This window comes from Curcuma longa, chromosome 20 (assembly GCF_044706935.1).
Source record: "Curcuma longa cultivar G26 ecotype Majalengka, Jawa Barat chromosome 20, ITB_CL_G26_1.1, whole genome shotgun sequence".
Lineage (NCBI taxonomy): Eukaryota > Viridiplantae > Streptophyta > Magnoliopsida > Zingiberales > Zingiberaceae > Curcuma > Curcuma longa.
The window spans coordinates 5,177,131-5,204,301 of record NC_133880.1 but is presented as its reverse complement, the minus strand read 5'-3'; the positions used below and the strand labels follow the sequence as shown (position 1 = coordinate 5,204,301).

The 27,171-nt window shown below is 37.0% G+C and overlaps 4 protein-coding genes across 4 annotated transcripts; 2 read left to right on the top strand and 2 right to left on the bottom strand.

Annotated features, from left to right (window-relative positions):
* The first annotated feature begins 5,268 nt into the window (after positions 1–5,268).
* Positions 5,269–6,296, top strand: LOC141813323 (auxin-induced protein 22D-like). The gene is made up of 4 exons (XM_074701266.1): positions 5,269–5,506; positions 5,600–5,808; positions 6,034–6,133; positions 6,221–6,296. Exons 1-4 carry the CDS (start codon positions 5,298–5,300, stop codon positions 6,294–6,296), a joined length of 594 nt encoding a protein of 197 aa, XP_074557367.1. The 5' UTR covers positions 5,269–5,297.
* Positions 6,297–6,718: 422 nt separating this feature from the next.
* LOC141813830 (putative ubiquitin-conjugating enzyme E2 16) lies at positions 6,719–10,806 on the bottom strand. The gene is made up of 6 exons (XM_074701821.1): positions 10,724–10,806; positions 10,488–10,591; positions 10,259–10,361; positions 10,104–10,167; positions 7,124–7,212; positions 6,719–7,043 (listed from the first exon to the last, which is right to left on the bottom strand). The coding sequence occupies exons 1-6, from the start codon at positions 10,745–10,747 to the stop codon at positions 6,948–6,950; spliced, it is 480 nt and encodes a 159-aa protein (XP_074557922.1). The 5' UTR covers positions 10,748–10,806; the 3' UTR covers positions 6,719–6,947.
* A 6,140-nt stretch (positions 10,807–16,946) lies between these two features.
* LOC141813438 (homeobox-leucine zipper protein HOX32-like) lies at positions 16,947–22,391 on the top strand. Its single transcript, XM_074701405.1, is given in 18 exon segments — positions 16,947–17,191; positions 18,143–18,302; positions 18,599–18,714; positions 18,812–18,902; positions 18,984–19,079; positions 19,169–19,282; positions 19,369–19,452; positions 19,596–19,751; positions 19,824–19,898; positions 19,969–20,075; positions 20,150–20,342; positions 20,427–20,618; positions 20,713–20,793; positions 20,887–21,021; positions 21,166–21,494; positions 21,667–21,772; positions 21,870–22,019; positions 22,101–22,391. Coding segments are annotated over 18 exon segments (2,562 nt in total). The 5' UTR covers positions 16,947–16,961; the 3' UTR covers positions 22,248–22,391.
* A 1,042-nt stretch (positions 22,392–23,433) lies between these two features.
* On the bottom strand, positions 23,434–26,692 carry LOC141813898 (uncharacterized). The gene is made up of 6 exons (XM_074701897.1): positions 26,579–26,692; positions 26,404–26,487; positions 25,078–25,224; positions 24,499–24,607; positions 24,290–24,409; positions 23,434–23,672 (listed from the first exon to the last, which is right to left on the bottom strand). The coding sequence occupies exons 1-6, from the start codon at positions 26,624–26,626 to the stop codon at positions 23,596–23,598; spliced, it is 585 nt and encodes a 194-aa protein (XP_074557998.1). The 5' UTR covers positions 26,627–26,692; the 3' UTR covers positions 23,434–23,595.
* Positions 26,693–27,171: the final 479 nt, after the last annotated feature.

The window sequence follows — 27,171 nt, the reverse complement described above, 5'->3', positions numbered from 1 at the left end:
GTGCTGATCGGTGGCGATGATCGAGAGCGGTGGGAGATTTATAGGGATGACAGGAGGGATCGGGAAGGATCTCGTTGGATTGCGAGGAGAACGATCGAGAAACGAGCAGAACTGTCGTGAAACAACTCATTACCTGTACAAGTGGACAGGAATTACTGTACTCAAGTGGATCGGCCCAATGGATCATGGGCCCAGCCCAGCCCAGCCCGGGAAGGATCTCGTAAGACCTTCATATATTTAATTACTTTTTGTTTTTAAAATTTGGCCAACTACTTGCATTTGGATTTTGAAGGGAACTTTAAAAAAAATATTTAAAAAACAAATTAATCTATGGAAAATTAATTTATACCAGGGATGCAACGCAAGCTGGTGACAACCAAATACAGGGCGTGACATTCGATATTGATTGATATAATCTACTCTATTATATATATATTCCAGCTGCATGCTCAGTGTATATATATACTAGTAAATTAAAGTATATCAATGTTTAAATCAGCTGCATTAATAACTTCTATGCAATTTATCATGCATGCCTGTAGTTTGAAACATAAATGTATGTCTAATTCCACAAGTAATATAATCACTGTCAAACTATGCCATGTGACAATGATTAATGTATTTAATTAATACCCTATCCTTTAATTAATACTCATCATAAGGTAGGTAATTGGATGGAGAATTGCATAGATGCATATGCTAACCCATAGGGTATGCATATTGGTTGAGATTTCTTCTTCCCTTCTTCTTTTTTTTCTTTATTGCAATTTATCGATTTCTTCCGCACGACTGATATACGCAATCGAAAGGGTTAGTGATTGGAGAAAGGATTCTAATTGTGCCCATAGCTCACCACTTATGTTACCATTCCTTAGTCCATATGTCAAAGGAGAGTAACCACTCACTGTGCCTTTTGAGTCATTGTGATAATACCTATATAATAGGTTTTAAATTGTTCCAATATTAAGAAATGCCTCAACATTTAAGATCTCCCTCTAATAATAATTATCATAATCATGAATCCGAACCAAGGTTTAGTATAAACAAGTCAAATTCATTTAGTTAATTATTTAGAAAGTGGGAATATGTTTCACACTAACTACAATTTTATCGATAAGATAGAGAGAAAAAAAAGGAGCATAAACTTCACTTTAAAGTCGTAACAATATGACAATAATTAATGCCACATGGCATATTCTTAAAGCCTTGCTTCACACAAATTATGAAAGAAATTGAATGAGAAAATTACAATTAAATATATTTTTTTTGTAATGTGTGCAAATATATTCCCCCTCTCAAACACTTATATACAAACAAGAGTTCACATGTATGCAAATTGAATTGTTGATATGCTCACCTCATCCTCAACCTTGTGATGTGTGAAAATTGTGAATCTTGTCATCACATATAACAGATTATGATTAATTGGAATATATTGGTCCCCTCATTTCACCAAATCATACCACTTGTATTACCTTTTTGACTAAATCCTATTTTTATTTTATATAAACTAATTGATTGATTATTATTTTTTTGACTCAGTTTATAATCTATATATGATAATCAATAGGGTGTGTCTTAGCTCTCTTTTTGAGAATCACATAATCTTTGAATTTTTTAGTTTAATTATATGCCAAAACTCTAAATAAGTTATTGATGCTACTCCAATGAATAGGATTGTAGTTGGCATGTGGATGCAAAAAAGGAAGGAGTTAAATTAATGTAGGCATGCATGTATGACAACACTATTGATTAATGTTGTCTTATGTTCTTGGACCACACCTCTTGGATTAATCTTATTCCTAATTAATGATAATTAATTTTAAACCTCAAAATCAACAATGACTAAGATATGAGTCCCCACCTTTCCTCTCTTCTATATAACAATTGCCTCTACTTCTTCTTCTTCCCAACCCATAGCCCTAATTTTAGGGTGCACCATCAGTAGGTGAAGCTGCCAGCATGATCTTATAACACTCGTTCATGGCCTCCACCACCACAGTGATCCATCTTAACTATAATAAGGATCCGAGTAACTCGATCGAAGAGGCCATGCGATTCGTAGATCATGTTGCAGCTTCATCTTCTTGTGGGAGCACCAACTAGCTAGTTTGAGAGAGTAGAATTAGGGTTTCATGCATGAGAATGATCATCATATATTAATCAAGGTTAGTTGTCGATTTAAATTTTTCCTTAGTTTGATTCTTTATCATGATCATAAAGTCGGGATTTCAAGGTAGAAGAAGTTCGTTCTCAATGATACTAGTTATTTTTTTTCCTTTTTCTTTGTGACAAAATTGAGTCTTTTTTCTCCTTTTATATATATGAATGGATTCATTTCGAGATAATATGTTGAAATCTGAGACTTCTCAGAAATTTCATCTATCACTAAAGAAGATCAACATACATATAATTCACAAGAAGATGACTTAATCTCTTGGCTTGGGTGTTTTTTTGCTGACAATATCACACAAATTGTTGGAACAATCATCATGAACAATGGTAATTAATTAAGAATATACATCTATTCAGTATTTTAAAACTTTTTTCCATCTATAATAAACCATAGATTTTATTTAATATCATTTTGACCATGCATGTTTACTACTATTTCATGCATCACACCAGTGCCTGCATTCATATGCAGACATTAATTAAAGACATATATATGATTCATTAAACCTAGCTATAATACAATCTTCTTCTCTGAAAACTCTTAAAAATATATATACGTGAATCTTCAGCAAATCCCGTGTCTGACTCTTCAGAGATGCTCACTGATGTATGTTCTTCGTTTGCTGCTGCTTTAGCTCTCACTTCAGGTCATATTTGGTGACCTCAGAAGGTAGCTGAGGCCAGAAGCAGATACTGTAGGACACATGTTACGTATTAGAGCTGTGATATCATGAAGCATGCCGAAGCCCTAAAGTGGCATGCCTACATTCATACGACTTGAAAAGTTTCTTGCCATGGCCTCTTGTTTTATGTGTGTGTGTTTGCTCGGTTCAGCTCATTGCCCAAATGGCAACTGAGAGAGGGACATGTGACTGCAAAGGTTGGAAGGTGTTAGTGCGATTGAGGAAAGTGAATCTCTGAAAAATAACTTCTGTTGAAGGATGAAAGGGACGAGTCTCTTCTTTAATTAATTATCTATATATATATATTTGTGTGTATTTGAATCATGATATTTGTACTGGAGACTCGACTGCTTTTATGATAAAACATAAAGTTGTATTTACTGTTCTGTGTCCAAGTACGAGATATAATTAAGAGTTGGAGCAGTAGGTTTGTAGTTATCAGTTTTGTCTCATGTGTCTTAATTACTATAATTAATTTCATGGTCAGAAAACAAACTTTATTTTATTAAATATAATTATATTCATCTTGATCTTTGTCAAACACCTTGAAAGTTAGCTTGTCTTAGTTCTTCAATTCTGATTATAACTGTGGCTAGTTCTTGCAGTTTGATGATACATCCTGTACATGAGTTGGTATGATAATTTATATTTATTTATTTGAAATGAATTTTAACATTGAATATTATTATCTTGGAATTTTAGACCTTTTAGAGCATGGAAATTAAAGTCAAGAAATCAATAATCAATCTTGATTTCATTCACTTTCTAAGTTTTCTGACTGTAATTTAGAAAAAATTGAGATTGCAATGGCACACTACTTCTCATGGTATTGGAGATCTTCACTACCAAACAAATTAACAAAAGAAATAATAAATAAATTTGAAGTTTGACATTCAAATTACATTGGTACAAGAGAAAGAAAAAACAGATCTTCCATCTTTACAACCACAGTGAACCAGTCAATTGTGTTGCCAAATGAAGAACAAAAGAGCATGACCTGAATTCATATAGAGAAACGATCTGTCCTTTGGGTACAATTTTGATCCTTAATCCACATATATATATCAGCACCGATGAAGCACAAGAGCAATATAACAGTGTTAGAAGAATCGTTTAGGCCCCAAAAAAATGTCAACTTATCATGCATTATTATCTCAATGAAAGTTAGCGATTGTATATATGTTCTTGGTGTCTTGAGTTAGTTTTCGAGAAACTCTAGCTTTGTGAGAGTCCAACAATGAATGATGATTCAGCTAAATGAGAGAACCAAAATACTTAATTTCAAGTTAATAATATTTGATTTGATTCAGCTAAATGCATGGCACAGGGAAGGTTTTTGTACAGCAGAGTTACTGCAAGTGATGCATGATTTGGGGAAATAGAAGATGAAAGGGAGAAACAGTTTAGTTCCAAAGAAGAACAAAGTGAATTAAACAAGGAAACAGGGTTGTTCGTGGTTCATCTGACAAGTATTCTACAGCTGAATCGATTGCACATGCTTAATTCTGGATGTGAAGAAATGATAATTGCAGCAATACGAAATCAGGTGCCAATTCTTCTGAATCATATCCATCTTTCATGTTCCTAAATGATAGATAATTTTAGACTATTCGATCCACTGCACTTCTCTTTTTCTCTTTGTTTTTTGTTTTCTGAAAAATGGATGAACTTAAAGGAAATCTTAAGAATGAATTAAACCTTGAAAAAAATGACTATGTATGTTCTTCAAAGTTGAAGGGCTCTCACAAATCACTACTGCATATCTAACAGCAATTCATAGATTCTGCTGGTCACCGAAAAAGTCTCATCTTACTTGATCAACCATCATAGTGATGAGAATCTAGCTAGCATATGGGACCTCATTTCTACTACCTACACTTCAAATATCGACACTTTGATAATTTAAAGCCATCAAGATTCTCCTAAACGTGTCCAGAGAATAAGTTTTTGAGAGGAAAAAACAACAACACTTGATTTAATTAATTAATATGATTATTCTATGTGTTAATTGGTCATGATACCAAACATGATCCATCATCACTTTGTTAGGCCTACCGACCAACCCTTAACATCTCATGTGATGCCTTTATATAAATTAAGAAGCCAACCAGTCACATTTGTTGGCTTCCTCAATCACATGCCCTTGTCTCAGGCCCACACACATGGGGTGCCATTGCTCAATTCGACGGTCGGGATCTTCCCGCGTCGACATTGATGGAATCCTCACCGTGTTGTCGCGATCAGACGACATCAGTGGATCACCCATGGTGCTCATGGATGTCTTCTATCCACCATGCAAGCTTAATTGTCATTGACTCATTGAATAGTAAGTGCTATATATATAGATATGTGTGTGTGTGTGATGTATAGCTAGCCAATGCCAACCTTGTGATCTTGTGTGTGTAGAACGAGCTAGAGATTGAGCAAATTGCTATCCCCATGGAGATTGTCTTGAGTACTGACAACCTTAGCGATACCGAACTAAGGTTGGGTCTACCGGGCATCGATGTGGTTGGATCAGAGAAGTTGAGGGCCACGAAAGGTAGTAAACGAGCACTTTCAGAGGATGAAACTCAGAGTTGTGCTAAAAGCAAGTCCTTCAAGGAGGTCTATGACGATCTAAGTGGCCTAGAAACTCCAATGACAAAGTAAGTTTGAAATTAACTTGAGTCCTTAAGTGATATCTCAAAAGCATGAATTGTTAGTAAACGACTTAACATATGTTCATGATCATGTTATAGGGCACAAGTAATCGGATGGCCACCAATCCGATCCTACCGGAAGAACTTACTATTAGTTCAGGCTCAAGCCGACGCAAATGCAACAGGATTGTATGTGAAAGTAAGCATGGATGGAGCTCCTTTTTTAAGAAAGATTGATCTCAAAGTGTACAAAAGTTACAAGGAGCTTAGAGAAGCATTGGACAAAATGTTCAAATGCTTTTCTTTAGGTGAGTGTTTTATTTTGCCTCTCAAAATTGATAGCTTGCTTAAAGTTCTCTTTGAAACTTTATGATCAATAAAAAAAAGTATAACACTGATGTGAGACATACCCACTATATCATTGTATTAAAGTGACAAATATAAATGTTTGATCACTTTAAGGTTTATTTTATGGTAATTAAAAAGGAAATATATTTATTCATTAAGAATAATAAAATTTTTTATTTATGCAGGAGAGGTGCCAGGGAAGGAAGGTGACAGTGGATGTGAGTATGCCATCACTTATGAGGATAAAGATGGAGATTTGATGTTGGTTGGTGATGTTCCATGGGAGTAAGTATTTCTTTTTTTGCTCTCTTTTTCTTATATATTTTTTAAAATTTTAGAATTTTTTTTAAAAAAAAATCGAATGCAATGCAGGATGTTCATCTCTTCTTGCAAAAGGATGAGGATAATGAAAGGGTACGAAGCAAGAGGATTGCAGTCTAAACATTGAAGAAAAAGATGAAAGTGATTTCAAAAAAGAAAAATAAAATCAATTCAAAGAGTTTACTCTTTTTTACTTTTCTTTTTTTGCTTGGAATTACTTTCCAAGTTCATCAGTCTGATTAATTAAGTTTGTTGGGATTGATTTACTACTCCCAGATTATATATCTTATTGTTTAATGGATAAAGAAGATTTGGGTGAGGATTATGTTGTAAAAGTTATAAATTAATGAACAAGAATGGTACATAATCATAGGAGTGATAGAAATAAAATGAACCACCAAAAAGATTTAGAGTATCTAACAAATAACTCAAGTTTCCCAAGCACACACGGCCGCTAAGTATCATCCAAGATCGAGCTAAAATATGCACCTTTTTTTTTTTTCAAAAAGGGCATGATTTCTTCCAATCTCTTCTTGAGAAAAAGAGGGGTAAATAACACAAAATCTAAGTATTGCACAAATTTGATTTAGCCGCAAGCCATCCATCATGTTATTGTATTGTTGAGTACAACTAAGCTCCTCTTTACAATTACCAAATAAAGCAAAAAAAAAGGATAAATATAATCACTGGTTGAAATGATCTGGTAAGCCTGCTCAACAAAGAAGAAGATGGATCTTCTGTGAGTTAAGGACTGAAACAAGGCCAGTGTCCTTCAGTTTTAGACTTTGTCATCATGGAACCACCACCTAGTCTCTTTTGGAGATCTTCCATTCCTACAATTCTTCACATAACGATCATTGTCGGGCGGACGTTCCTGACAAGAATGTGAAAGATGCCAGTTTCAATATTAAAATTGATACGATAGCTAATGAAGGTTTGCAGATAGATGATCACCTTCGCTGTGGAGCTTGATAACATGGATAAAATGCTGATGCAGACAGAGCTTACGGTCATTGCTGGTGACCAGGAATCATACAAGATATCTGCCAGACACCGAGAGGGTGAATGTTCGAAGCACTTTGTTGTTAGAACAAACAAAATTAACATAATCTAGCAAGTGCTTTTAACTGTCAAATCCATATGGAGGTCTTATGTTCAAGCTTAAGAACAAAGGAAGTATGCATAAGATGTAGAATGAACATTTGTTGTGGAAGATAAGCACATATTCTAATTGCCAAACTGGGAAGTGAAGATGAAATCGAAACTTAACAGACAATAACCAAAACAACTTGGAATAAACACAACAATTGACATGGAGGACAATATGATTACATCTTCAAGAGATCCGCAGCCAGCAGGTAAAGTGCATACATTCATACAACGAGAGCATGATAAAAATGAAAGACCACCTACAACAACTTATCCATGCTTAAAGCAGGTCTCTCTTCTAGTTGAATTCAATGGATGATGGTAACCACAATGATTATGGTGGAAGCTCACACTCCACGTGATATTATCCCCATATGAAAGATAAGTAATGTTTATCATAGCCATCCCCCACTGTTATGGAAGTTATGCATTTGAGACCTAAATTAACATTCTGAGCGAGTAAGAAAATAAATAATAGCTAATTTCATCTTCTATCACTTAAACTTTACAACGAGAAAAATTTGAACAATTCTGTACAGTGTTTCTTTTTGACATTTCTTGATTAATTATATGAATGCCAGAACATGTTCTTGCTCCATAGCGCTGCCTACCCATCCATTTGTTACCAAGAAGACAAAAGCATATCAAGAAAACAAAGATTAAGCTGTAGAAAATCAAAATTTTGAATAATGATAGGTAGTCAAAAAGTCATTCCCATTGTCATTTGTGTTTGTATATAAGTAAATTATAATCAAAACAAAGTTATCAATTTATCCACTTTTTCTGAGTGTTTGACTACAAATAGTGATACAAACATTTTATTCACTAATGTAATGGAAATCAAAGCTTAAAAATTATGAAATTTCAGATTCCTAGAACTGTCACAATACCCCGTCAAACAAATCCATTATACACCAAGGTGATGATGAATACTGAAGGTACAAATGTTTACCTAAAACTCCAAATCAACTATGAAATGAAGAAGCATACAAAGATTTGAGTAGTTCCCATCTCTTGGTATGAATTATAAAAGCTGATTTATATGATTTTTAAAATCAATCTTAAGAGGCTCTAAGCTTTCAAGACTTAATTGGACCAGACTTGAACAAAATTACATATGTCATAACAGCAAGTTCTTTTCAACTATGCAACCGAGAATGCATGTATACACCACAAACTTAGCTGTGCTGGAAGACATCATGAAATATTTGAACAAATGATGAAGGCTTGTGTTCTTGTACTAGCAAATTACAGTCCAAATAAATCCAACACTTACCAGCAGACAAATGTTATATTGTGATTTGGACAATTAATAAAAGATTCCATATGGGTGAGAATGGTTTTAATACGAACTAATTAGAACCTAAATCATAAGAAATTGAGAAGCAGATTTTGGAAAGAACTGCCGTATATGTACTGTAATGTGTATTTTGGTAATACTTGGCATCAGCTGGTCATGCATGCAACAAAATAAAATATTAGAAACAATTACATCTTCTTGCACAAGTTATAGAATAGGTGTGCCTACACCAACATACCTAAGTGCTAGAAAAACAAGATCATGGAAGTAGATCTTGTTGATAGATTTGGAAGTTTGAACAACAAATCTAAGAAAAAATTGTCCTGAGGTACTAGAATTATGCAGCTTGAATCAATCTTAAACACTAAATTTTCCATCACAAACCAAAATGAAAAGAAAATAAACCCAACAAACAGAATTCCTTCTAACCATATCCATTCCGAGGGCTAGCACTAATTCCATACTTCAGTATAAATTCCAGCAAAATCCTCATTCTTGAATTTTCATGGATCCTAGATTGGATATAATTCTCAGCCCTGGAAGTACTCTCACAGCATAAGGTATTTGATGAAACTTTGTGCCAATTGTTAAGAAGCCAAGACATTAGATGGGCAGGAATAAGAAAATAAGTATAAATGAGTAACAAAGAACTGATCACACTGTAGAAAATTGGCATTTTCTGAGTAAATCTAAGATTCATGAAAATGGGGTGAAATTTTTTTGTATCACCATAGTAAATTATGAACTGTTCCAAATATTAGAGTGCATGAAGGATCTGACAATTCAATGTTATGACCAAATATATTATGTTGATATCAATGAAACTTTGTGCCAAATGTTAAGGAGCCAAGACATTAGATGGGCAGGAATAAGAAAATAAGTATAAATGAGTAACAAAGAATTGATCATACTATAGAAAATTGGCATTTTCTGAGTAAATCTAAGATTCATGAAAATGGGGTGAAATTTTTTTTGTATCACCATAGTAAATTATGAACTGTTCCAAATATTAGAGTGCATGAAGGATCTCACAATCCAATGTTATGAATAAATATATTATGCTGATATCATGTCAGAAGTATCCTTCAAGTGAAACTTCTCAGTTCAAATGGAAGATCAAAAAAAGTTTTTTTTTCTAGTCACTGCATTTTCCAATAGGTGATGCATCAAGCCTATGCCCACATGGCTATGCAACAACTAGCACAGGCAACAAATAGTTAATAAGACAATAATTTCGATTTCCAGTTTTTGTAACTTCATAAATCAGTACATCATAAGTACAGAAAATGGATAGAAACAAAATTGGGCGTTCACATAGAAAATACAGACATTTATAAACACTTGAAGGACAGAATATCACTTCAAATAACTAATCTCTGTGACAAAATGATAGATCACTGCATTCCAATATTCCTCAGGTCATGAATAACAAACTTTTATCAGACAAAGTTTAACCGAGTTTCCAGCTGAAATCAGGAGGATTACCTAGACATATATGTCCATTGCTATAGATGTGAGGATGAAGAGGCGCAGGATGCAGAAATATAACCTGATCGAACCCATTGATTAATATTTCATCTTCTCTTGCATTTTTTAGGAAAAAAAGTACTTATAGCAGACAATTTGAAAGTTTTCCTTACTTGCGGAGCTTCCATGGGATAATGTTCCGGAAAATCAACCTGCAGTTGGTATTTCTCGTTGGCATATAGCGTCCCGGGTGCTCCAATCACTTCAATAATCCACCTTATTAGAACACACAAGCAAACTATAGTTGCGCGCACAAAAAGGAAACCAAAAAGGAAATAGATCTAAAATTAAAAACTTGTTGAAGATAGGGTAGGAAGAGCGACATGACGATCAAGAGTCAACCTTTGAAGGTTATCGGTGACCTTGTGTTTGAAGCCGGCCGGGGGGTTGACTTGCCATTCCGACAGCTCTTTCTGAAGCCTATTGTTGGCGATCTTGCTCAGAATCTGCGATTGAGGCAATCAGAAGTCGCCATATGAGTGAAGGAGAAAGAGGAACACGCCGAATCGAGAGACGACACGTGAGAGAGGGCCGATCGAGAAAAAAAACAAGAAATCGAAAAAAGGGAGGGCGTCGACCTTGCGAGAGGAGCTGCTGGTCATGCTTCCACAGCGACGGCGACGGCGACGGCGGCTGAGATCGTTGGCGGAAGAGCGAAGGCGGTGAGAAAAGGGGCTTCTGTTACTTCTCGATGCTACTTATTATATATAATCCATTGGGCTAAATTGGCATTTTTGCCCTTGTATAATTAATAACGTTTTGGCCCTTCTAGATATCCTACATATCTGCATAGACCTTTGCAGTTTAGACCTTTGTTATGTTGAATTTCAAAGTAGGAGCTCATACATGTTTTTTTTTTTATAATTTAAATATCTAATTTTACAATTTAATTAACATTGGAGATGATAATTTTCATCGTCTATAAAGTAAATTGAAAAAAACATATAAATCATGATAGACGATCCTACATCATAAATTTTTTAAATTTCCTAAATATAATATGAGTGAGATTTAAACCTTCATTATTTAAAAAATTCATACCACTTACCAAGTCCCAAGGGCGAAACTCTTACATGTACCTCATGTGTATTTCATTTTGAACATTTTCATTTTGTCCCAAAATGATTTTCATAGAATGGTACTTTTGAAATTTCCAAACTTCCATTTCCTATTCTAACAATTTTTAGATTACAAAGAGTAGTTTGGAAAAAAGGTAAATTTTAAAGAGTAAAATGAAAAAAAAATACTTTCCTTTTTAGGGAAACCCTTTAAGCTTATCATCGTCTGATCATAGATACAGCTATCCTAAATAAGATAAAAAGTAAAATCAAATTTGCATACTTTCAACTCCAACAATATTATTTTAAAAATTATAAATTATTCTCGCTGAAGTTTTAATTTTATTTATTTGAAGAAGTTTTAGAATATGCATAAACAATTTTAAAAATCTTTGATGAGTCATGCTTGATTATTCTTGAGCTTACCTGAGTAAATTTAAAGAATGAAAAAGGCCCCGGGCCACCTTACAATGGCAGGTTGTTCACGTAGTCTTCTATAATAGCTAAGGGTTTGGCTTGTAGTCTAGTTCAGTCTTATAGAAATTTTTCATTGATTATTAAAATAAATTGAAAAGTAGGAAGTACGTTGCTTCTTAGTGATCCTTGTGTGCCGTAATTAGAATCGATCCATGAATATTTGATTAACTACGGAAGTGCTTTCAATTCTTTGCTTTCAGATGCTTAATCTTCTACAATTTAGAGGTTCTGAGAAGAAGTTAATAAAGAAATGAAGCAGCCATGAGACTGCATCTGCCAGTCGATGGACGAGCAAGCTCCAAATAATGGACAAGCCTCACATTCACACTAACACTTTGGACGATGCTACAAAGCTGTGCTCGGTTTCTGATGCCCAACGAATGTTCGATGAAATGATCGAAAGTGGCCAGGTGTAGGCCAACTGTGTCCATTTATGAAGAAGACAAGGTTGGGAGGGGAAGTCGACGAAGGCAGTACTGGAGTCCTCGAGCAGGATGGAGATCAGCAGTGAGGCATAGAAAGGCTAGCTCTTACATGGCCATGAGTGACCTTTACACTGATCTGAAGAAGAGAGGAAGGTTGTTTGTGTGCTGAATGCCGATATTGTCGATCAGCCATGGCAGCAACATCACTGAGGTGGATATAGGGTTTTAGAGGCCTTGCAACTCGATCACAATGGGAGTTCAGAGGCATGCATGCCATGCCATGAAAGAATTTATAAATAAATTTTATAAATCAAGTTGGATAATTGAAGATAAAAAACATAAGGATTTAATTTCAATGAAATAGGATTTATTATATAAAATATGTAAATAACGATAAAGAACTTGATTGGAGAGTCATTATCTTTGTCTTGCAACGTCAACTGTTCGATCTCTGTAGCAGATGAAGCGAAAATAAGAAGATGATTTTACAAGCAAATTAGGCCATAAAACTTTCGTCAATGAAAAACGAAAACAAAATGTCAGTTAAAATCCTAAATCCTCAAGCACCAAACCATATATATAGGAATCCACAATTCATATCTGATAATCCAAAATCTGATAAATTAGATCAGTTCAGTTCGTATTCGTATATACAAATTATAATTATCACTTTAATAGATTAAATTCAACATGCCATCCACATTAATTTATGCACTTCCTCAAATGTTAAAATTGTCAGTCATGGCCCTTTGTTTTATGTTTGTTCATCAGTTTTTCAGACCAAAAGTGATCTTTGCATTGCTCTGATCTGTTTTTGTAGAAAACTATGAACTATAATGGTGTTGCGAGATACTTAATGGATGAATGGATCGATCACGTTGGCCCAGTGTGTGATGTCTGCTTGTTAATTCTACTGCAAGTTCTTGAACAGTTGATCTTGAAATCTATCAGTTTCATTCAAGAAAAGAGGAATTAATTATTGCTTCTTAAGATGAGGGGACATGAATGATCCTTGGCGATCTCCATACAAGATCACGCAGTAGTTACGTTCATTGAAAACGCATCAATCCTCGTGAGTAATTATTGCTTTAAATGCCCAAAATTTAATTAATTAACTAGACGTGTTAATTGGAAGCTGAAGCTTACATAATGATGCTTGCATGCAAATGACTCCTGCTAGGGTTCCTAAACCCTAATCATGAACCCATGCACGCATTGCATGAAGCCCTTCTTCCACTCATGCTTCCATGCATGCAAACTCAATCAATTCGAGCTAATTTATTAGTTCCTTTGATGAATCACAGCTTAAATATACTTGTTTATATACATATATTACCAAATGTTATGACTAATGAGATCTTTTTAAACAAAAATGGAAGGAAAAAAAAACAGAGTACGTACGGTAATAAAAATGAAAACAAAACAAAAAAAAAAGTGTGTGAGATGTGAGAAACACGCAAAGGCAAGGGCAGAGCACGCGGCCGCCATAAGGCCACTTCATGGGACCCCATAAAGTTTGTTTATTCTGAGATCAATCTCATTTATATTTGTGTTTGATTTTCCAAAAGGGAAGAAGAAGAAGAAGAAGGAATTGAGAAAAAGGAAGATAGACAAGGAAAAGGAAGCATGAGAAAAGTGAGAAGAGTCATGATACTGAATAGGAGACAGGAAGACACCTTATGCACATTGACTGACTCCTACACTCCTCATCATCACACATTAATTGTTTCTTCTTATTCCTTCTCCCTAAATTTATCAGTGACAAAATATATTTGTAGATGAAATAAAATTAGGTAGTTAATACAATTAATCAAAGTGTGTGGATGTCAACCTTTGGAAAACAGAAAGCTGATGCCTTTTTTTTTCTTTCTCTCCATAACCAGCCTTTTCTCCTTCTCTTCTTTCTCTTTTCTTTTGTGGAGTGTGTGTTGTTGTGTGTGTGTGTGAGAGAGAGAGAGAGAGTGAAAAAAGAAAAGTTGAAGGCAAGATTGGGAGTGAAGGGAGGGGCTTTGTTTTGTGTTTGTGGTGTGGCCAACATTCTCTCCTTTTTCCACTGCCAAAGTCTTTTTTTTTTACTTTTATAAAAACAAAAAAAAAAACCTCGAATCGATCAATAACATGTATAAAGATATCCATGATAGAATGTCTTTTTGAAGAATGAAACAATTTCATAATTCTCTCGATCAGATTAGTCATTGAATTTCTTGGTTGTTTTTTTTCATGTTAGTTAGTTATGGGTTAGTTATCGAACGATATAATTACCGATCGATCGAGCAAAAGAAAATGACTAAAAAGATATGAAATTTAAAAATGTACTAAGAATGAGAAGGCAAAGAAGAGTAACAAAGTGATGGTTGGTGTTGGGGTGTCCCTCCTCACTCCACTGCCTCAAAAGTAGCTTTAGGACCCCCTAGGTTTTCAGTTAGGGTTTAATATGTTTGGACACTACTTTGCTAGTTCAAACTAAATGCATTCATGCTTTGTCCTTGCATTGTATGGGGTCCCTTGCCATTCTTTCTTCTCTTGGACTGCAAGGCATGCAAAATTACTTCTATTTCTTTCACTTTCATTGTTAGGGACAGTCAAGCATGTTTTAAGGTAACTAATTAATAGTTCTGGACATAGTTGAGTTAGTTACGATAGAGCAGAGTTGCTGAAGTGGATAAGTATCGAATTTCAACGAAGCTGAGGCAATACCCTCCTCCGTCGTAGCTAATTGCAATTTCTCGATTTACCTCCTCATAGATGATCGTGGAACCGACCGTGTAGGACTGCTGGAGTGGCAGATTCCATCTTTTACTGTTGAAGATAACTAATTAATAGTTATATAATGAAAAGGAAGATAAATAAGGGTAAACTAAGGATTCATACCTCAATATCAACACCATAAGAACAAGTATCAAGAACTTGTTTAAACGCTCTCGGGGCATAGCTGAGTTGGTTATGACGAAGCAAAGTTGCAGAAGAGGACAAGGATTTGAATCTCGACGAAATTGAGACAATACTCTCTCCGTCGTGGTCAACTATAGTTTATCGATTTACCTCCTAACAGATGGTCATATAGTTGACTGTGTGATGACGGATTTTATTTTTTTTTTTACAGAAGAAAAGAACTTGTTCAAACAATATGATTGATGCATCCACTAACATTTGATAATTGTGGCACATGTAATTGGTTTATTATTTGAGCATGACATACATGCTGTAGTAAGCTATATTTCTTTAGTATAGAAATAGTATTTAAAAAAAATCCACTATAATTTATTAAATTCCATGAAGAATTTAATTTGAGATCCATCATGCTTTGTTCCCTAATTTTGGGCCCTACTATTCCACTAATTCATCATGCTCCTTATAATTAACATATCTGAGAAACCCCCACTAATCCTCTTATTCTTAATCTTTTCATCTAATTCTTAAATAATTTGTATCTCTGACTTATTTCAAGTTTCTTAAATTTCAACTTTTATTTATTTTATTGTGAGGGAATGATAATATAGACCTAATAACTTGATTGAGACATAAATATTATTGAATTTTTCTGTTTTTTTTATAAAATTTATGTTTGAACATTAAATCTCTCATCTTTGACTCCAGATTCGGCGCCGACGCATTGACTCATGTCCATAAACAGCATGAACACAGTAAAAGCCTCCACCTTCCTGTTCCAATCACACATCACTGCCTAAATAAGTCAAATAAACAGCATTTAAATTATCAACTGTTAATCTTCTCACAAGAAAACAAATAAATACGCATAAAAGTTTACTGAAATCAGGCTTCGTTTTGGGGGACAGTGAGAGAGAGAGAGAGAGAGCAGAGGGGGAAGGAAAGCAGGAGAGTAGAAGGGTAGAGTAGAGAGACAAATCTAATCAGGCGGCAAAAGATCCTGCTGCATCTGCTGCAGAGATTCTGGTAAATTTTGGTAATTATGGTGCCAACGACAAATTTAATTACTGTAATTATATATAAATGTATATATATATATATATATTTTCTGATCGTCGTCTCCAATAATGGCGCCATCACATACATGAGAATTGTGTATGGGCATTTGTTAGTCGTCATCAGATTTCAATTGTTGTAATTCTTTAGATAAACTCTCTGTAGAAAAGGAAAGGAAAGAAGGAAAGGGAAAGGCTGACGTACGCTGCATCCATGGCGAGATGGAGCATGCTGTGATGGTCCGTGGAGGTGGAGTCTCTTCGCCAACATGGGCATCGCTCCATTGCTTTGATTTGATAGGTGAAGCATTGAAGGCAGCGAAAGCACTTTATGTGTTCGCTCAGATTTTCCGCTCTTTCTCTCTCTTTTCGCTGAGACACCTGCAGTGGCAACAGCAACAGCAGCAGCAGCAGCAGTTGCAGCAGCAGCGCAGGCCGAGCCAAGCGCAGGGACAGCACAAAGGAGCAGCCCCAGATTTGCCACATTAAACAATTCCTCCAAAGAATAGAAAACCTCCAACTTTGTTAAATTAACGAGGGAGGGGGCGTGAGAGAGAAGAGCACATCAAAAGACCACATCGCCGCTCGGCCCTCACTTTAGCTCCCGCACCGCACACATCACCGAAATCGAAGCCACCACCCAGTTCATTGTGAATAAAAGGCCCCAGCCCAGCATATTCTCGTAGCAAGGCGCCTCCTTTTTGCCTCCTTGTTCTTCCTTTTCCAGGGTAATGGTTGCCTCCGAGGAGCAGAGGATGATGGGGCTCACCTCGGCCTGAGAGGCTGTGATGCTTCTGCTGCTGCCTAGGAGCCGGAGGAAGGGGGCGGCGGGGGGTTTCTGAAGGCGGCGAGTGGGGTGGGCGGGGGAAGGGAGGTTGGATTTCTAGGGGTTTTCTTTCTTGAGGCGGAGTGATGGAGATCGTAGTGAGCGGAAGGGAGGCGGGGAAAGCACAGCAGCATGCGGCGGCGTTGGAGGCGGGGAAGTACGTGAGGTACACGCCGGAGCAGGTGGAGGCGCTCGAGAGAGTCTACAGCGAATGTCCGAAGCCGAGCTCGCTAAGGAGGCAACAGCTCATACGTGAGTGCCCCATCCTCTCCAACATCGAGCCCAAGCAGATCAAAGTCTGGTTCCAGAATCGGAGGTAATGGATTCACGGAACATGAAGTCCTGGTCTTTTAATCTGTTCGATGGAAAAAAAAAACATCTTGATTGATTTTCCCGTTGTTGCACAAAGGCAGCCTTCTTTGTTCGTTCATAAATTCTCATTTCTTCATGAGCTCCTTCATCTAATCGAGCTGATCGTGCCGTGAAAGCACAAGGATAGCTGTTGCATCCGGTTACCAAGGTTGCAAGTTGAGAAGTATTCAGTTGGAGACTTGAAAACTATAATTCATATAATCCGCAGAAATTTTTTACTGTACCTTTTCGTGTAGAAATTGTTTGAATGTTTAACACGAGAATCTCCATATCTAAACTATTGCATTTATACTTATTTTCCTGAAAGATTTTGTTGTTCATTTGATTTTGGGTTGCTGCAGCAGAGAAGTTTACCTTTTTTTGCCTGAGTTCAGTGTTGTCTGCTGATTATTGCTTGTTTCGATTTGGCTTTCTATTTCTAAAATCCTAGCTTCCCTTCTCTACTTTCTTTTGATAACTCTTCTCATTCTCAGTAAAATTTGGGGATGCGATAGTCGACTTGATGACTAGTGTTGCTATCATTAAATTTTTGCTTAATCTTTTTGTGCAAGGCAGTATAATACTGATGTGCAGTAATTAAAGCCTGCAATATTAATGCCTACTTAGCTATGCTGTAAATGAGGTTGCTTTATGTGAGAAAGTGGAATTCCATTAATGAGCAAAGGTTTTCTTGGTGCTAAGGTTGATGTATGAGTCCTTGTGGCCTAAACGTTTCCAAGCCTCAAAATTATCCTGTACTCTTAAAATGCTGATGCAACAATGTTACTTTTAGCTGGATTTCTATCCGTTAATCAGATACTGTTTTGATTAAATATGATGATCCATAAACTTCTGAGCAGTGTGTAAAAATTGTGCGAGCAATTGATTGGAAGGTTATTGTTACCTTCATTTGCAGATGTCGGGAGAAGCAACGAAAGGAAGCTTCTCGTCTCCAAACCGTGAACCGCAAGCTGACTGCTATGAACAAACTGTTGATGGAGGAAAATGACCGTCTGCAGAAGCAGGTTTCCCAACTCGTGTATGAGAATGGCTACATGCGCCAGCAAATTCATAGTGTAAGTTTGGATTCGGGCACGATCAATATGTTTTGCTACTTCGATTAAGCATTACCATGTTTCTTCGAGGCTAAAATCTAACAGTACGCTTCCCTAAACATCTTATTAAGCTATCAGCACTAATGTTGTTTCCAAGGTCTGTTCTACACGAACTGGTCTATGAATATATGCTATTTAAGTATTTGTTCCTGAGATCATATTGTTGTGTGAAATTCAATCTGATCTCTTTGTTGTCGATGGGTGCATATGGAATTTATTCTGCTTCTGATCTTTGTACTTGTTAATTGAAAATTCAGACTTCTGTAGCAACCACCGATAACAGTTGCGAGTCTGTAGTTGCAAGTGGTCAGCACCACCATCAACAAAACCCAACACCTCAGCATCCGCCGAGAGATGCAAACAACCCAGCTGGGTAATTGAACTTTCTTGTTCATTGATGGCTTCTAACATTAACTTTGTGATTGCTTTCGTTGTATCTAATTGGGTCATTCTTTTCTGAACTTTTTTAGTCTCCTTGCTATTGCCGAGGAGACATTGGCAGAGTTCCTGTCAAAGGCTACTGGAACTGCTGTCGATTGGGTTCAAATGGTTGGGATGAAGGTGAAGTGAAATCAGACATTTTTCTCAGTTCATCAATTGAATTTTGTGTTCTAAATTGGATTTTCATTTTATCCTCCATAGCCTGGTCCGGATTCCATTGGAATCATCGCTGTTTCTCACAATTGTAGTGGAGTAGCAGCTAGAGCCTGTGGCCTTGTGGGTTTAGAACCTACAAAGGTGAGTGATTGCCCACGGGATTCATATCGCTTTATGTTGATGCAATTTCTCTTCTCATGCATATCATATTTGCTGGCTGGTGTTCTTAGGTCGCAGAGATTCTTAAAGATCGTCAATCATGGTATCGTGATTGTCGTTGCCTTGATGTGCTTACAGTAATTCCTACTGGCAACGGTGGGAATATTGAACTTGTCTACATGCAGGTTTGATCATGTGCTTACAGTAATTCTGTTTGATTCACAATTTTTCTTCTGTTGAATTTGTTTTCACTCTATTCTCATATGAACAGACATATGCACCGACTACACTAGCGGTAGCATGAGATTTCTGGACACTGAGGTACACGACAGCTCTGGAAGATGGCAGCCTAGTGGTATCGGTTCTTCATCTTTTTATTGTTTGGCAATTTTCTACAATTTCTATTCTGTCACCAAATTTGTGTTCTAATATCATGTAGTTTTTCCTATTTAACATTTTCTACCAAGTAATCATCGACTGAATACTTAATTTTCCTAGGTCTGTGAAAGGTCTTTGACACCTACAACTGGTGGTCCTCCTGGTCCATCGGTTCCCAATTTCGTTAAAGCTGAAATGCTTCCCAGTGGATATCTAATTCGGCCGTGTGATGGCGGCGGATCAATGATTCACATAGTGGATCATGTTGATTTAGATGTGAGTTTAAGTCCATTCTAGCCTTAATGAGTTTTTGTTTCCATAATAGTCTCATGATACCTCTGATATTAGGCGTGGAGTGTACCTGAGGTTCTCAGACCCTTGTATGAATCACCGAAAATTTTGGCACAGAAGACGACCATTGCAGTAAGCAGTATTCTTTTTTCTTGCTTGTTGTTGATTATTTTCAATTTATCACACACTGATGATTTTGCAGGCACTTCGGCACCTCAGACAAATTGCTCATGAGAGTAATGGTGAAGTTCCATTCAGTATGGGGCGACAACCTGCTATCTTGAGGACCTTCAGTCAGAGATTGAGCAGGTATTAGAACCATCACGATCGATCGTGTGCCAGCGGTTTGTATTGACACTTATGGATTCGTGGTCATATAACAGAGGTTTTAATGATGCTGTGAATGGCTTTGCTGATGATGGTTGGTCGTTACTGGGTAGCGATGGAATTGAGGACGTCACAATTGCTGTAAATTCTTCTCCAAATAAACTACTCGGTTCTCATGCTAATTCCTCAACGATGTTTTCAGCTCTTGGTAGTGGAATTCTTTGTGCGAAAGCATCCATGCTGCTGCAGGTGAAGTGATCATATTATTTGTGTTCTTACGAGCTTTCGTGTGTGTTAATGATTCTAAATGGGCATGACTATTTGCATATGTAGAATGTTCCACCAGCTATGTTGGTTCGTTTCTTGAGGGAGCATCGGTCTGAATGGGCGGATTGTGGCATCGATGCGTATTCTGCTGCCTCTTTGAGAGCTTGCCCTTTTACAGTCCCTGGTGTTCGGCCTAGTGGTGGATTTTTGGGTAGTCAAGTGATACTTCCTCTTGCACACACTGCAGAACATGAAGAGGTAATTATCGATAAAAGTTAAGATCCATATCTTGTGTTTATCTTCGGTGTCCATTTTCTTGAGATGGTTTAGCATTGTAATTCTTTTATTGTAGTTCTTGGAGGTTGTCAGGCTTGAAGGACATGGTTTTAATCAGGATGATATAATTTTACCGAGGGATTTATACTTGCTCCAGGTTTGTAGTCTACAAGTTTTTGAAGGAAAAAAACATTTCATCATCGAGATCGGTATCTTAAACGACGATAATTTTCTCCATCTACTATGGCAGCTTTGCAGTGGAATTGATGAAAATGCTGCTGGAGCTTGTGCTCAGCTTGTTTTTGCACCTATCGATGAATCTTTCGATGACGATCTTCCATTACTACCTTCAGGTTTTCGTGTCATACCACTGGATCTTAAATCAGTTGGGTATCTTTAACTGGTATTCTGCATGAAATTTAAGAATATAGTTCCTCAATATCTCAAAGCTCTTCTTGGTTTTCCCTATGAAGTTTAAATGCAAATAGTTGTTGACCCTTATATTAAGTATCTTAAGGCAATCTTGTAGGATTCTCCTTCAGCTACACGAACACTCGATTTGGCATCCACACTCGAGACTGGATCGGGGGGAACTGCTCGCTCTGTTACTGATTCTAGCTCTGGTGCTTACAATCTGCGGTCTGTCCTTACAATAGCCTTCCAGTTCACCTACGATAATCACTTGCGAGATAGCGTGGCAACAATGGCCCGACAGTATGTTAGAAGTGTGGTCACCTCGGTGCAGAGAGTTGCTATGGCAATTTCACCTTCTCGTCCTGGTAGTCAGCTTGGAGGCAAGAATCCACCCGGTTCTCCCGAAGCTCACACGCTCGCGCAATGGATTTGTACAAGCTATAGGTACTTCTAACCTAGCAATGGTCGGTTCGTCGGCCAGTGCTATCTTTATCTTAATGCTTGTGTAAGTTATAGTTAAGACCTAAAACAACTGCATAAGTATTGATAATGTGTGAGTACTGTCTTGAGCAATCGATCATGTTTTCCATTTATCTGACCGTTTGAACTCTTCCAGGGCTCATGCTGGGGTCGAGCTTTTCCGAGCAGAACCAGAAGCTAGTGATGCTTTGCTGAAACTGCTGTGGCACCACACTGATGCAATCATGTGTTGTTCATTGAAGGCAAGTGCTAGCTCATTGTAGTTTATCTTTCGATTCACTGATTTTATCGACGACAATTTACTGATACAGAAAGATATTGACTGACTGCCATTTGCAGGCTTCACCTGTCTTCACATTCTCAAACCAAGCTGGGCTGGATATGCTTGAGACCACCTTGATTGCTCTGCAGGACATCACACTCGAAAGGATTCTCGATGACGATGGCCGGAAGGCACTTTGCTCAGAGTTCCCCAAGATCATGCAGCAGGTATGCACAACCACCTCAAAACACCACTACTTTGTTCTCTTAATGCCTGTAAAACCAAATCCATCTTCCTGCAAATTGTAGGGTTTTGCTTGCCTTCCTCCTGGCGTCTGCTTGTCGAGCATGGGGCGGCCGGTATCGTACGAGCAAGCTGTGGCATGGAAAATCCTGAACGACAACGACTCGCCGCATTGTCTCGCCTTCATGTTCCTCAACTGGACCTTTGTTTGACCAAACCCACATCATATCTGGTGCTAGTAATGGATGAAGCTTTAAAATGTCATCCCTTTTGCCTAAGTTATTTCTGTTGAACTCCTAGATCGTTTCTGAAGACAAGTAATATCTGTATATTTAGTGCAAACCTCTCAAGTGCTACTCTATGCAATGCAACTATGAATGCTGTCTCTTTTTTGCTTCATCTTTCTCTATCGATTCCAATGTTGCCAATTTAAATTCAGTGTTCTCTTCTATTCACGTGCATCAGTTATGCATGCACACAGTGACGCAGAGCTACTCATTGCTTGTAGTCAGTTTATATTTGTTTGTTGATGAACAGGGCGCTGCAGCATGCAATAATATGACTGTTCACTGGCTCTGCTCGTATATTCTTGACGTGACTGAAGATGATCCACATGCAGAGACTACTGTGCACGTACGCGATCTTGTCGCAGTGTTCAAACAGTTGGCATTCATCATTTTGTCTCCTGAAACCGATTCAATCGAATAGTAAGGAATCTGTTTCGTTGAGGATTCCATATAGTTTTCTTTCATTTTTAAAAGGCTTCGTCTCCACTTGCCTTGCACCTGAAACACAACAGCGGCGGCAGTAATGCTGTAGGGGAACTGGGACAAATCAGACGGTTAGGGGACGTCCCATCGTGCGATGCTAAAAGCGGCTACGATCCCTGCGACTGGACGGCCAGATGGTACGGTGGTGCTTCCGTCGACGTCGTCGTGATGTCTGAGAGACAAAGACGGGACAGAGGATCTCGCTGCAGGTGGTGCTTGGCCGGGAATCCCGCGGCGGATCGCGGCCTGTCGCGTCGCTGTCCGCCGGCGGGGCCACCACCTGGCCACTCGTCCCTCCGCCCACGGTCCTCACCCGCCGCCTACCTCCGGGGTGAAGCCCCAACTCCTCGTGCTTCCGCTCTTCCTCGAAAGCCACGCCGCGGCCGTGTCAGCGAGCGGCGCAGGCACGCGCGTGACGCCCTCTCGATACACGGTTGCTCGTTATATCTAATTCCATATAAATATTTGGCCCTCCATTAGAATAGTTTTCTTAAAAAAGTAATATACTAAGTGATATTTAAATCCTCGTTATCTAATTAGTAGTTGTTTGGTTTTTGTGTGCAATCACACGATCTTTTCTTTCATTTAATTGCACTAACATAGCAAAAGACTGATACAATAGTACAAAACCGAGTGTAACATGAGTCTAATTAAGATTCTATGATCACAAGAACTCCCTAAACTTAGTCGATCGAGATCGACCGACGGTCCTTTTTAGATTCCGAGCAAAAGGTTTTAGAAGATGGTAGTCCCTCAGATTTGCATAATTACTACAAAGTACAGTTTGCGATCACCTAGATATGCTCTGCTGTCTCTTCGACTTCGTCATGGCTTCGATAATTCTGTACATCCATCGATCCAGCATTCCTTGTGACAAAATATACAATGGTTAACGCATTTCAAATGAAAGGGCTAATAGATGTTAATTAAATCTTGCATAGAGTGCTCACAAATATTTAAAGTAAATATGGATTAATGATGATGGAGAAAAAAGACTAAGATTTTAACCTGTCATGCGTGAGGAATGAGTATAATTCTAGATGAACATACACTTGATATCTTAAATTTTAAAGCAAATTTTGATGGTGGCAGAAATGAAATAACATGTTAGAGTTCATTTGCGAGGAACTATTTGGGTATACATTGTAAAATGTTCTAGTACAAAGCTGGAGTAAAGTTTACAAAAGGTTCATGATTCAGATGATCTTATGAAAAAAAATAGCATGGAAATATGATTTCAAGAAGAGATTCAAAAGGGGAAAGGATAACCTAATTACTTCTTACCCAAAATTGACTGCAAAGTATCAGTCCATGGATAGACCAGTGTCACAACCATTCCATGGAAGCCCACATATTACTATAATGACTGACTATATACCGGCATCAAGTAAATAAAAAGATACGGCACAAAATCTGGATGTTTACAAGGATAATCTTGCAAATTTTCAAAAAAATTGCAAAATGTCAGAAAGATCAGCATGTACCTGTTAAAGCAAATGTGCCACCAAGCACGGCACATAACCGAGTTAGGAAATGAAGAAAACTACGTCGTTCTTCTCTTATTGTCACTGTGATAGGTGACAGGTCGTACAAGAAGAAAACAGCTGTTAAAAGGAAAAGGGAAGAATGAGGTTAAACTTCTACAAAAAAATCATTTTGTATATTATATCAGTATGACACTCAAGACACTGACCCGGCCATGACCTATCAAAGTCACGCATTGGCACGAAGTATTCTGTGACAGAAAACTGGTTTGTAGGCAACACTTCTTTAGAGAGGTATCTGTATTCCGTTGGAACAATCTGCATTGAATTACACATTAACCTCTTTCTTGTGTTTTAGAAGGAAAAAGTAGTATCACAAGATTGAATCTAAAGACAATCAAAAACTAGTGTTCTGCAGATTAAAACTAATTAAAAGAGCAAAACCAAAAAGGTTATAGATCACTACACAAATTCTGTAGAAAATAAGATGCGGCTATTGTTTGACAAAACCATAACAGACTAAGTAGTAATGCAAACACCAGGACATTTGACGTTTAACAGTAGATATCTCACTACAGGGAGAGTAAATTCTTCAGTTGAAATCACAGAAAAAGACAAGTGAATGAGTGCTACTTTTGCTAATGCAAGTTAATACAATAAATGAAACCAAAAACAGTAGGTTGAAAAACCAAAAGATTTTATTTAATGAGATACAAGAGAAGCCTCAGATGGCAAGAAAAAAAAATTGGCAGTACAATCCTGCAATTAGATGAATGGTCAGAAACAACCTTTATATAATACTTGAAGGTTCCACTTTTATCATCCAATATCCTTGTAGTTCCATCAAGAGGATTATGGATCCCTGGATACTTTGGTCCAAAAGACAAATCATGAATCACATGACTTACATTCACTTTTTTTGCTCCTCCAAAAATCTGTGCATGAAGAATATAAAATTATGAGTTAATTGCACACAACTTCAGACAAATAATAAAAGTTGCCATATTCATTTTAAGTGCTTCAGGACCAACTGGGATACCAGAGAAACAAAATTTATGTTAATAAAATGTTTAGGAGGAAAATAAAGAATTAAGTTTCATGCAGAATTACATTTCTCTCATAAGTCAGAAGAACCATAATTTCATAGTTATATGATTTCAATTTGAAAAGTTCAGAATGATGAAGTTTCAAGTATAAGGGTTCAGAAGAACTGCTTTGTTACAAGATCTTCTAAAGAGAGTGACAATCTAATTCTTGACAGCAACGAACAACAATGAAATGGAAAGGGAAATATGGGTATAAATAGGGTGGTAACTTAGGCCAGTCTCTCAATAAAAATTACTTATGCTATGTTCATCAAATGGAATTGATGTGAATAGAATAATTATTCCTAAGGAATGAAATTGATAGGGAGTGGAATGATTTTTGTATTACTTAGTTCATGGAATCGAATAGATGAATCATTTTCGTTGCAACATTTGGTTTCTAGCAATGTAATTAGTAAAATCAAAAAATAAGTATAAAATGATAAGATATCCCTCAGATTAATAGACTAAAGTTTAGTTGGCCCCTCTAGCCTATCTAGTTTGTCCGACCCTCCTAATCTGGATACTCTAACTGGCTATTTTGTCCATCTTGCTTCCCTCTTGCTTATTCAAAATATGTTTTTTTTAAAAATTAAAGTAGGCATAGTTATATGTTGAAGAATGAAAAGGAGTAGGAATAGGCAGTCCTTGGCATGGAGTACAAAGTAGCTGAGAAGCATAATTAGGGAATAGCAATTCCATGGGAACCGTATTCCGTGTTCACTTTGTAAGTAAACATATAAATAACTATTCCACAGGAATTTAATAGGGAATAGAATATCCATTCATATCAACACCAAACTCGACAATTACTGAAATTGATATAAAAAAACAGAATTTTACAAAGCAAGCGTTAGGAAAAAGTAGGGACCAAACAGAGTCTGATGAGTGGAAAGATGAAAAAGAATACAGCGAGTAATGATATAACATACATACAAGAACATAAAGTGCAAAAAAAAAAAAAAAAAGCAATCACCAGGCATAATTCAGTATATTAATATGTTAGTTATTTATAGTTATCTAACTAACCTGCTGTGCAACAAAAATATTTAAACCATGGACTGATATATGGAAGTTACCAGCAACCCTCTGCACATCCAAAACTCCATATACCTGCAGAAATTGATATAGCATAATATTGATGATGGAAGAATTTCAAATTGAAAATATAGGAGATAAAACCAACATATTGAATATGTCATACTCTACATCCTTCACCATTTGAAATAGCCTGCTTGACTTTCTCAATCATTTTTTCCGCATCCGAGCCCAATGTATGTTCATGCTTGTGTTGAGAGGATTCATCATGATGATCACTTTCATCTGTTGACAGTTTCCTGACAAATTAATTTTCTTCAACTATTTTCTTAAATGCAAGAACCAATTAAAATGTCAGTTCTAATCTGAAATGATAGATTACTTCAAGAACACTATAAAATGCCCCTAAAGATTAACACATGTACTGATGCTAGAAAGGAAAAAAAAAAGGAAGGAGAGGGAAGGAAATGAATCAATGATGAATGAGGTGAGAATAAGGGAAAAGGAAGGAAACCATGAGGGAGGGGAGAGCAAGGGAAAGGAAGGAAACCATGAGGGAGGGGAGAGCAAGGGAAAGGAAGGAAAGCATATGTCCTTGTTTGGATGCTAATTAGCAAGGAAAAAAGTGGGGAAATGAAAGGAGAGGACAAGGAAAGAGTAGGAGAAAGGCGAATAAACATCTTTCCTCTGAATACTAAGGGAAATGAAGTGAAGCAAATTAATTCTTTCCTTCTTATATTTTAATATTTGAAAATTTTG